A 12,426-nucleotide genomic window follows, 5' to 3' on the forward strand; every position below is an offset into this window, starting at 1 on the left:
GTGTGTGTGTGTGTGTGTGTGTGTGTTTGGGTGTGTGTGTGTGTTTGTGTGTGTGTGTGTGTGTGTGTGTGTGTGTGTGTATATACACGCACACGTACATACACACATACGTACATACACACATACGTACATACATACGTACATACATACATACATACATACATACTTTATGGCTTATATTTTGATGACATTGATGACTTTGATGATGAACACGTTGGTGACTTTGTTGCTTTTTCGCCAGGATGTTCTCGATATCTAACTTTTTCCCTCAATAGCGGACTTGGTGACAAGTCCTCTTTTGCTCGATGTACGAACGTATATATGAATGTATATACGTATATATGTATAATTATATATATACACATAATATTTATTCACATAAATTTAATAATTCAATTCAACAGTTAATATTAAATGATTATTTAATTAATAATTAATTATTAATAATAATAAATAACACATAATAATAAGTAATAATACATAACATATAAACACAGAATATATGTATATAATAATAAACACATAACACAACATACAATACATTTATATAACACATAATAATGGTTAATAATCTATTCAGTAGCCATTGTTATTAATGATCTGCTGCAACCTGGTCCTCATTGATTGTGATAGGTAGAGTCCTGTATATAGAGAGAAGCGACATTGAAGTCCAGTTTTGGATTGGTAGTCTGATATGCATTCTGATTGGGTATCCCCTCCTAAGAGAAGCAGTCATTTTAACCGCAGCTGATTACATATAGCTGCACATGGCCACGACACATGTAGCCGCCGATCGAGCTATTTAAGCTTTTTATTCTACACTTTTTACATATAATCTTATGGTATAATTTTAAAGTTTTTCTTATGCATATATATTTATGAAATGTATATATATCTCGTAATTGTGAGAATATTTTTTAGCTCCGTTTCGTTGCACGTATAATGCGCATGAAGTATCATTTTACTCTTGTTAGCAGGTTAGCAGAATGTTATTTTGTCTCTAAACTTTACTTTAAGTTTAATGTTCACCGAGAGATATTCCTTTTGTATTCTATTATTTATCCGTTTTCACATGGTACGCTTAAACAGATTGAAAATCTTTTCGGAGAATAAAAAAAGAAGAAATTGCTAAAGTTTAATGCAAGAAGTAGAGTAAGAAAAAAATGATTAAATTATAATATTAAAATGTTATTATTATATTATTGTAAATAGACAATCATATAATCATTTTATTTATGTTATTTCCTATCCTTTTATTTACAATTTTTAATATTAATAAATATAGATTATGGAAATATGGTACAAAAATGTGAAGTTTTTAGCTGTTCTGTTAGGCAAGGTCAAGGATTACGATTATTTTACTTTTCAAAAAAATGTAACAAGCAATGTTTATCTTGGCTATTTTGGAAAAGGATCAACCGTCCTAGATAGATCCCTAAAAATAATAGTTATATATGTGAGGTAATTACTTAATTATCTTTATGTCACCATATAACATTCTGTTGTAATATGTATAATTTCACATTTTAAACAATATAACATTGAAAGGACGAAATCAGCAACAAAGGATGTTAAGAAATAATTTATTCATTGAAAGGTTTTATGATTTTGATTACAAATAAATGAATTATTTTTTAACATTTTTTATTATACTCACTATCAACTGTTTCATCCTTTCTATATTGCTTAGCAAATTGTTTAATTTTCTTGTTTTGATGTAATGTTTCTATTATTATATATATATATTTATTTATTTTTAAATTTTAAATATTAGAAAGTGGCTTTAATTATTACAAAGGTTAAATGAAAAGGAGCATGCAGCCACACTTTAAATACCTAGCGCCTTCCCGGTACTAGTGTTAAGATGTTGAACTACTATCCAATATACATTCAATTAAATTGAATTAATATTTCAGAATTAATTGAGAGCCGATAAATCATCGGATTCACACAATCATTCTGATAATCCCCCCAAATCCACCCAAATCTTTAAAAACTGTAATAAACTTTTTGCGAAAAATATTGCCTCGGCCGGGAGTCGAACCTTTCTAATATTTAAAATTTATCTTACACGAGCAGTATGTTGTGTTTTAAAATCTCTCTATACATATCGGTTATTGCAAAGAGTGTTGCTAAGGTCTCGGTAGTCTAAAGGCTCAGGACGCTCGCACGGAATGCAAGAGATCCGGGTTCGACTCCCGGCCGAGGCAATATTTTTCGCAAAAAGTTTATTACAGTTTTTAAAGATTTGGGTGGATTTGGGGGGATTATCAGAATGATTGTGTGAATCCGATGATTTATCGGCTCTCAATTAATTCTAAAATATTAATTCAATTTAATTGAATGTATATTGGATAGTAGTTCAACATCTTAATACTAGTACCGGGAAGGCGCTAGGTATTTAAAGTGTGGCTGTATGCTCCTTTTCATTTAACCTTTGTATTTATTTTTAGTTACACATTTTTTATTTCAAATTGTTTTGAGAATCGACAGAATGGCCAAAAAGTATTAAAAAGTACAGCTTACCTTCTTTGCAAAATCCATTAGAAAACACTGGAAATGCCTAACTACAAGAAGAATTATTGAAAGATGTTAAAAATGCGGAACATTTAAAGGAAAAAGTTCAAACTTCTGAATCTAGAGTTTGTTTATCAGATGTAACTAACTATTTAAAAGTAAGGAAATCAACTGTTTCACATAATAATTCTTCGAACTGTTTTGTATGTTTTAAAGATATTGTCATCAACATTATTCTATTATAGACCCTATTATAGCATATAACAAAGTTCCTAAAAGTTCACTTATGAAGTTTGTACATTTGCGCTCGCAGTTCGAAACAATTAATAATACGTCTTTAAGTAATCCTAATTTCCCTTTTCTAAATGAGTATATGTAACAAAAGATACACAATCACTTTTATCCTGTTCAGTTAATACTTTTAACGTTAGAAAATGACAAAAGTTTAATAGTCTAGTCTAACAGAAAATGTCACCATTCAAAGTACAGACCCTACATGTAAAGAAAATAATAAAAATTCACTTATGTGTTTTGTATATTCGTGCTCACAGTTCGGATCAATTAATAATATTTTTTTCAAGTCATCCTAATTATACTTTTTCAAATGAATCTATATCAACAGAATTTATGCTTTTATCTTGTTCAGTTAATGCTTATACATTAAGAAATGATCAAAGTATAATACAGTCTAGTCTAACAGAAAATGTCAGTATTCCAACAAATATATTTGAATATAATAATGTTAGTACTCAAACGAATACATTGGAATATAATAATGCTAGTACTCAAACAAATATATTTGAATGTAGTAATTCTATTTCTACTGATAATTTTGTATCAGTAATTATTGATACATTTAAGAAAAAAGTAGCTGAGAAATAGAAGAGAATTACAATCTTTCAAAAGGAGCATGATATTATCACAAAAAGTATCAAGAAAATTTATAAAATGTATTTTAATACTAGATGTATATAACCCGTTACAAACAAGTAAAAATGCCTGAAAGAAAATAAAAACAAGATTTATGCTATTCTTAACAAGAAGTTGCATCCAGATCAAATAGAGGCTTTAAATAGAAAGTCAAATAATGGGTTGAAGTGGAGCTTAGTTACTTTAAAAGATACTCTTGTTTTTAAAATGAAATGGAGAACACAGGGTTATATCGATTTTGTTAAACATCTTTCTATTTATCCTAGCATTCGGACATTGCAGAGACGGTTGGAACATTTAAAATTTAATAGTGGAATTTTATTGAAAGTATTCGACATACTAAAGTCTGAAGTACCTCACATAACAAGAAAATGCCAATAAAACCTGATAAAGTATTTGATCCATCAGTACAAAGATTAATTGGATTTTGCACTTTTCCAACGCACTCAAAAATTGCAACAAAAATTTTAGTTCTTTTATTGGCCGAGGAATTTTACTTGCCGATGAAAAGTCACTGTTGCATATTATTTTACTGGTAAGGCAATATCAATTTCCGAATGCAAAGATGTAAATGCTACAGGAAATGACTAAAGAAAATTATTCTCTTTAATTGAAAAGGCAGAAAATATTGGTCTGCACATAAATGCAATGATCAGTGATATGGACAGTGACAACAAAGCCATGTGGAATGCATTCGGAATTGGATGTAATAAAGAAAATGCAAGCATTATACATCCTGTAAGATCAACGAACAGATTATATTTTATTTCTGATCCACCTGTTTAAAAATATAAAAACCAAGTTGGAAAATAATAAAAGTATTTATCTGCAGATATCTGTGCCACTGAAAATTTATCCAATCCTTTAGTAGACATTTAATATATTGAAACATTACTGCAGCATAAAAGCAAATATGAAATAAAAATAGCTTCTAAACTCAAAGACACTAATTTATACTGCGAAAATCAATATAAAAAAATGAATGTGTCTACCGCAGTTTTAAATAAAAGAACAGAAATAGCCTTAAAAATTTATGGTAATTTTATAAATGATTCATTTAACACTACAACTTTTTTCATTAATCGTCGGTTTAACCTAATGACAAATAGATCACGTACCTTGGCTCTCAGCAAACATAATATTAAAGCATATAATGAAGGTATTGCTCACATAAGGAAAACGCAGCAAGTACTTCATTCCATGTTAATAGGAAAAAAAGGATATCAGGAAGTCAGTACAAACAGGAGTAATAATGGCAACAGAAAGCATTATTAACTTATAGCAATATTTTTTAAATAAAAAGAAATACGAATTTTTACTAACAGATCGTTTCACACAAGACTGCCTTGAAAATTTGTTTTCTCTCATAAGATTTAGGCAATCAAACGCTCTTCATGTTAAACAAAATTTGAAAATTATTACAATTACTCAAATTTACTTGTGTTCAAAAATTACAAATTATAATAATAATGTGGAACAAGGAAATTTTGAGCAAGTCAAGTTAGACTTCTTAAAATTATCAAAAGAAATAGTGACAGCTAGACAAAAAGCAGAAGAAATAGATGTTTTCATGGAAGATGCAGCCATTTATGTTCCAGAATTACAAGATAGTCATATGAATGTTATTGGAAATTATGGAAATGGCCTATATATATAATTGGAGCAGTTATACATTCCGTCAAAAGTACAATGAAGGTGTGTGACATATGTTACAAATCCGTTATGTGGCAAGGTACAGATTCTCATCCATTTTCAATTGCTGTGGATTTTCCAAGCCATAGAAATGATAGTTTGTGCAGGATATCAGATTCCTATTTTAAAGCTATTATAAAAGCTGAAATTACATTTCGAAAACTAAGAGATTTGTTTGAAAAAGTAGAAAATATTAAAATTATTAACTTTATTGCTGAAAAAATGCTATATGTTTGGGAAGGTAAACAAACATATCACAATGCCACAATATTACTATTAAGATTTTAAGCAGGTTTTTCCGTATGCAATATAAAATGTCTGATCTTAAACATAAAGACTGTCTAAAGAAAATGAAAATAGCCGCACACATAGTAATGAAACAATAGGTATGCATACGGTTGTTGAATATCTTCAAAAGATGAAAGCCAATATTCATAATTCGTCCTATTTTAATCTCGCAAATATAATAGGTGCAGTAAGCGTTAAGTTTTAAGAAATTGATCAATTACAGTCAAATGTGAGAATAATCGATTATGATTGATGCCTTAAGACTTAAGGCTTATTAGTCTACTATATTTGCGCAGCAAAACTCTCTTAAGTAAAGTCTTAAAATGCTAATACGGCTTTGTAATCAACTTATGACATTTTAATGCCCTGCTTGATTCATATCAAAAGTAGATATGTAGATTTATAGTAATACAAATTGACTCTTAATTGTGATTTTACATATTATGTGATATCATGAAACTTAAGAATGTTGCAATTAAACATAATCAATTTAAATTGCTTCATTACATTATTATTTAATTAGTTTAATTCATATAATGAATCATTAAAAAAAAATTGTTGTATCTCAATTATATATTCTATTGTTCTTGTTATTCCAAATTGTATATTATATATTTCAAAATATTAGGTTTATTAGGATTAACATACGATATACAGATATATTATAAAATTGGCAAATGAAATGGCTACTGCAACATGGTCAATATATACTCCTTTTTAAATAGTTATAATAATTGAGAACTTTCTAAAATTGTAAAAATTTAAGTTCTTATTTTTCTCTTGAGAATCTATTTACATTTAAATTTATTTCATGTAATGTTTATTTACATTTAAAACTTCTGTTATGTGTTGAAATAAAATATATATTTAAAATTTTTTTTGTTAAAATAAGATATTAATAAAAAATTATTATAAGAAGGAGATATTAAAAAAATTAAAACCGAAACTAGCAAAATTATTACTTATACTTACTTATTATTTTAATTTCTATTATTTTTTATAACTTATTATATAATTGTGATGATTCTACATAATTATGTTGATTCTACATATTATGAAATTTAAGAATATAAAAAATGCTGTATACAATTTTTTATTAGTATGATCAGATATTAATAATAAAAGTATATGAATTTTTATTAAAAATTAATTTTTTTTTGGTCATAATACTCTGGCATAATACTTTTTCCATCATCGTTTTCTTGAATTCGTAGCTTTCATGAATAGTTGCTTCATACAATATATTTTAGTTTCTATTTGATCAATAGTAGAAAGCATTATGATCAGTTTATTCAGGTTTACATTATTGTCACGTTCCAAATGAATAATTATTTGTGAGGCTTCATTATTTTGAGCTTTTAGTTGATCAATGACTAATTTATTATGATTTGTAGAAATTTGTAATGTTTCATCAATTATGCACTGTAAAAAAAAGGCTTAAAAATATTTTTTTTTTAATTATTAGATACTAAACTTAGTTTCGGCGGCTCATTTAGATGATGCTAGTTGTAGGTGTAATGTACTTTGACATCTGAAACAGCAATCTGGCTGCATTTTAGAGATTAGACATTTGTCAATAAAATTCAGTGCGAAAAGATTCATTTAAGCGAATAGTGCCATTTTTTTTTGTTATTAAATATGGAACGTGATAAGTTATTTTTTCGACATATGCTGCTTCACATTACTTTGATTTGAAAAAAACTGCAGCTGCAGCTCATAAATTGCTTGTCGAAGCTTATGGTAATTGTTATATCTTGGTTTGTACGGGAAGGGTGCGCGATAAAAGATTCAAGTACTCACACTCAATTCACTGATGCTTTATTTTGCTCTCGTTCCAAAAGATTGGCGACGAGCAGAAAAAGACCCCGCCATGAGGCGAGCACGCACCACCTAGCTGTTTTCTTTCCGTTTGCGCTTGCGCCGTCTCGTAACGTCACTCGCGTACATGTAAATGCTCGCGGGTGTATCGGCGCGGCAATATTCGGTCTATATAAATGTACGAACGCACCTAACACCTTCCTTTGTAAAAGAAAAAAAATAAAAGAAGCTGTCTCCTTTGATTTATATCGGAATCAATTTTCCGGTTTGATGGTACTGCAGGCGTTCAGGTGCTTTGAGTTTATTCCTAGGTCTAAGTGTGCGATCCGTGGGTACGGATCCGAGGCTTGGCGACGATTCTGCGTTTGACGTACTGGGCCCCAAGGTGACATCGCCTTCGATCGCGGATCTTGACGACTCCGTTTCGTCCGGCGGAGCATGATAATCGCAATCCTCTACAGTATTTTGTACACCCGTGGATTGTAACTGATTGACATGACGTCGCCAAATCCGATTGTCATCTAAATGAACTAAGTAATTTAATTTTCCGATGCGCTGTACTATAGTGCCAAAAATCCATTTTGCCTTGCCGGTATAATTTCTCGCTTTTACTCGATCGTTCGCCTTGAATTCTCGACACTGTTTATGTACATTAACCTTGTCGTCGCGTTCCTCGCTTTTGTTTGGACGCATTACATCGAGGTTTGCTCGTATCTTTCTATTAAAAACTAACTCCGCAGGTGGAATTCCTGTTACGGCATGAGGCATCGTTCGGTACTGGAAAAGGATAGTCTGTAAACTGGAATGTAAATTCTTGCCAGTTGGCATTTTCTGTAAAGCTCTTTTAATGGTTTGGACGTACCTCTCTGCTTGCCCATTTGACGCGGGGTGAAAAGGAGCAGAGGTTTTATGCGTAATGCCGTAAGTCCGAAGGAATTGTTGAAATAGCTGGGATGTAAATGTAGGACCGTTATCACTTACAACAACATTCGGTAACCCAAATCTCGAAAAGATTTCTTTACAAATATCGATGGTCGGTTCTGTAAGCATATTTGGAACAATATAAACTTCCGGCCATTTCGTAAATGCGTCGACACATATAAAAAACGTCGTATTATCCTTATGTGCAAAATCGATGTGCCATCGCACGAAAGGCGCAGTGGGTGTTTCCCACACATGTTTTTCTGCAACTTTCGGCGCATTCGCGACTGTGTTGCATTCGACGCAGTCTTTTACGACCGTCTCGATGTCGCGCGTAATTCCGGACCACCAACAGTGTTCTCGCGCTAACCCTTTCATTTTGGTCATACCGAAATGTCCCGAGTGTAGTTCTTGCAGGACTTCCTTACGTAATGTGGTCGGAATTACAATCATGTGATTTCGAACAAGAATATCGCATTCTAGACTAAATTCTATTGGGTCAATGCCCCAAGTATCAGCATGTGTAAGAGTTTTGCCGTTACATAGCGCGTTGGCGACTTTTTGTAATTCTTTATCTTTTTGAAATTCTGCCCGTAATTTAGTAGGCGTAATGAGCAAAGAGCCTATCGTGTTTACGTAGTACAAATCGACAACGTCATTGGTTTCCGGTTCTCCAGAAATTGGAAGACGGGAAAGGCAATCTGCGTTAGCGTTTTGCTCCGATTTCCTATACTCGATGGTGAAATTGAAACCACGCAAGAATATTGCATAATGCTGCATGCGCATCGCGCTATATAATGGCAAACCTTTGTCCTTTGCAAAAATTTTTGTAAGAGGACGATGGTCCGTTACTAATTTAAAAGTATTTCCGTATAAGTATATGTACAAACGTTTTATAGCGAAAACAATTGCGTAAGCTTCTTTATCGATCATGCTGTACTTAATTTGCGTTTTGTTGAGTGTTTGAGAAATGTATTGTATTGCTCGCTCTGTTCCATCGGGATATTGTTCCATCGGGTCGTGGCATTTTTGTAATTGCGTCGAATTTCGAGCTGTCTTTTTGCAATCCGTTTTTGCCGATGATGTAATAAGTAATCTCACTAGCGAAAAATACACATTTCTTTTATTTTAATGTTATAGTAGTTTAATCTTTTGAAAACTTTTTCAAGAATTTTTGTAAATTCGTATTCGTTTCCCGCTGCTATGGCAATATCATCGAGCATGACTTTAACGCCTTTAATTCCGTGTAATATTTTCTCCATTGTGATTTGCCATAGAGCAGGTCCCGATGCGATTCCGTACATTAGCCGCATGACTTTGTAAAGTCCTTTATGTGTATTTATCGTCAGGATTTGTGAGCTTTCTTCGTCCATTTCAAGGTGCAAGAATGCCCATTTTATATCAATTTTACCGAAAACCGTGCAGTTCGACATTTCAGAAACCAGTTCATCAATTGTAGGTAACGGATGCTCAGTAATTTGTAGTTGCGGATTGACTGTAACGCTGTAATCTCCGCATAAACGGACAGTGTCATCTGCTTTCAAAACTGGAACAACGGGAGTTGCAAATTCTGAAGTCTCGACTTTTACTAAGATTCCTTCATTTATAAGGTTTTCTATTTCTTTATCTACCCGTGGTATCAGTTTAAAAGGCATAGGACGAGCTTTTAAAAATACTTTTTTAGCATTAGGTTTCAATGTAAGTGAACCTTTCATACCTGTAACCTTACCTAGCTTTTTGTTTGTCAAATTACTGTATTTCGTGAAAAGATTTTTTATAAATACATCTTTGTCTATATTTACTACGATTTCGTCGCGAATTTGTGAAACTGTATTTTGTGTAAATAAATTACTCGCGTTTTGACGTGTCAAGAACATACGTATCCATTCTCGACCCATCAATGGTGTACGTTTGATCGATGTAAGGTATAAATTCAATGTGTACATTTCATTTTCGAATTTTACAGAAACTGTAGCGTAACCGTTTACCTGTATTGGCGTATTACAATAAGTCACTAACTGTAATTTAGCGGGATGCACTTTCAGATTCTTGAAACTCATTTTCGCATGGTGTATTTCCATGATGGTGACTGCAGCTCCGGAATCGACCTCGAAGTTGATCATTTTTCCGTTGACCTCAATGTCGAATTGGAATTTCTCCCGTAGACCTCGTTGTTCTGGCAGGGGTGAATCACATTGTAATATTTCCAGATTAAAAAGTGAGTTGGCTTCGAAAATATCGTTCTTTTCCTGTAATACGTTGCAATTACTGTGCTTCTTTTTCAAACAGATCGTTTCTAAATGCCCCTTTTTCTTGCAAAAATTGCATTGTATATACTTTGGTAATTTGCATTTATCCGCTTTATGATCACTCTTTCCGCATCGATAGCATGCGATACTTGGAGAGTTTTGGAGAAATTTTTTTGTATTTGATTTGGAACCTTTCGGCGTCACCGTATCTTTCTTCTTTTGAAATTTATTTGCATGTAGATAGTGGACGTCCTGTGTTGTATCTTTACAGAGGGTATTCGTTTCCTTCTCTGTAAGTTCCATTGCAAGTGCAATCTGCAATGCCTTTTCATAGGTTAATTCCTTGGTTTCGAGCAGTCTGCTCTGTGTACGGCGGCTTGAAATTCCGAAAACTAAATGATTTCTCAACATCGTATTTTGAAAAGTACCGAAATTGCAAGTTGTACTTAATTTCGTTAGGGCACTGGCAAAATCTTGTACTGTTTCACCAGGCAGTTGCTTGCGATGGCAGAATTTGTATGTCTCCGCTATTTCTAATCCAGTTGGTGCAAAAAGTTCTTTGCATTTAGCTTTCAGTTCATCAAATGTTTTATCCGTAGGTTTTTCTGTGCCTAAACTGTCATACAGAATGTTGTAAGCTTTCTCACTTAAGAAAAGGGTTAGGTGTAAAACGCGTTCTTGTTCCTCCGTGATTTTGTGTATTTGTAACCATCCTTCGAATCGTGTAAACCATCTTTCCCAATTCGAGGTTCCCGGCGTGAATGGATCGACGATATTTTGTATGGTACTGGACATTGTCGACTTTGCAACTATCGCGGTACTTGTAGATGCGCTTGTATTTGTAATTTTCGGTTTTCCGTCGCGTGGCTCTTTATCCTTGCCCGACATGTAATATTTGTATATGCGTGTGTGTAAAGTTCGTAACTTGCAAATTACGCGTGTACACCCATGAAAATTGCAGAACAAAAATCGAAAAAGTCACTTCAAATGTAAATTTTGAAACGGTCTTGTTCAAAACGATTCGCGTAGTAGTGTTTCGTCGCGGAAGGTATCCCGAAAAACACGTGTGCAACTCCTGTTCGAGAACCGCGAGAGAAAAAACTTTTACACACGCGGTCGCGCTTTTAGCAAAAAGAAAACCACCGTTGCAAATCCCATCCTCGTCGCCAGTTTGTTATATCTTGGTTTGTACGGGAAGGGTGCGCGATAAAAGATTCAAGTACTCACACTCAATTCACTGATGCTTTATTTTGCTCTCGTTCCAAAAGATTGGCGACGAGCAGAAAAAGACCCCACCATGAGGCGAGCACGCACCACCTAGCTGTTTCCTTTCCGTTTGCGCTTGCGCCGTCTCGTGACGTCACTCGCGTACATGTAAATGCTCGCGGGTGTATCGGCGCGGCAATATTCGGTCTATATAAATGTACGAACGCACCTAACTGGTAATTGTGTTCCATCAGAAAGAACATGCCAAAAGTGGTTTTAACGATTTAAGAGTGGTGGTGATTATGATGTGAATGATAAACAACGCTCAGGTCAACCAAAAAAGTTTGAAGATACCGAATTACAAGCATTATTGACGACGAAAACTCAGCTCAAACGCTCCAAGAATTGTCTGCAGCATTAAATGTTACACCGATGACTGTTTTCAAACGTCTATATGCAATGGGAAAGATTCAAAAAGAAGGAAAATGGGTACTACACGAATTAACCGAAAATGCCATTGCGAATCGCTTAAATATCTCTATTTCTTTGCTCGCCAGACAGAAAAAAAAGTTTTTTGTGGCGCATTGTGACTGGCGATGAAAAGTTTTAATAATCCCAAACACGAAAAGTCAGGATGGATTCTGGCCATCAATATCTACACCAAAGCGAAATATCCATGGCCACAAAGCAATTCTCTGCATTTAATGGGATATGCGAGGCGTCATTTACTATGAGCTATTCAAACCGAACGAAAGTATCACGGAAGATCGATATCAATTACAATTGAACCGTCTGAATGAAGCAT

The 12,426-nt window shown here is 33.2% G+C and overlaps 1 protein-coding gene across 1 annotated transcript; it reads right to left on the bottom strand.

The window, feature by feature from the left end:
* Positions 1–7,488: 7,488 nt before the first annotated feature.
* Positions 7,489–11,303, bottom strand: LOC108748832. The gene is made up of 2 exons (XM_018487206.1): positions 9,578–11,303; positions 7,489–9,266 (listed from the first exon to the last, which is right to left on the bottom strand). The coding sequence occupies exons 1-2, from the start codon at positions 11,301–11,303 to the stop codon at positions 7,489–7,491; spliced, it is 3,504 nt and encodes a 1,167-aa protein (XP_018342708.1).
* Between the last annotated feature and the right edge of the window lie 1,123 nt (positions 11,304–12,426).

This window comes from Trachymyrmex septentrionalis, unplaced genomic scaffold (assembly GCF_001594115.1).
Source record: "Trachymyrmex septentrionalis isolate Tsep2-gDNA-1 unplaced genomic scaffold, Tsep1.0 scaffold246, whole genome shotgun sequence".
Classification (NCBI taxonomy): domain Eukaryota; kingdom Metazoa; phylum Arthropoda; class Insecta; order Hymenoptera; family Formicidae; genus Trachymyrmex; species Trachymyrmex septentrionalis.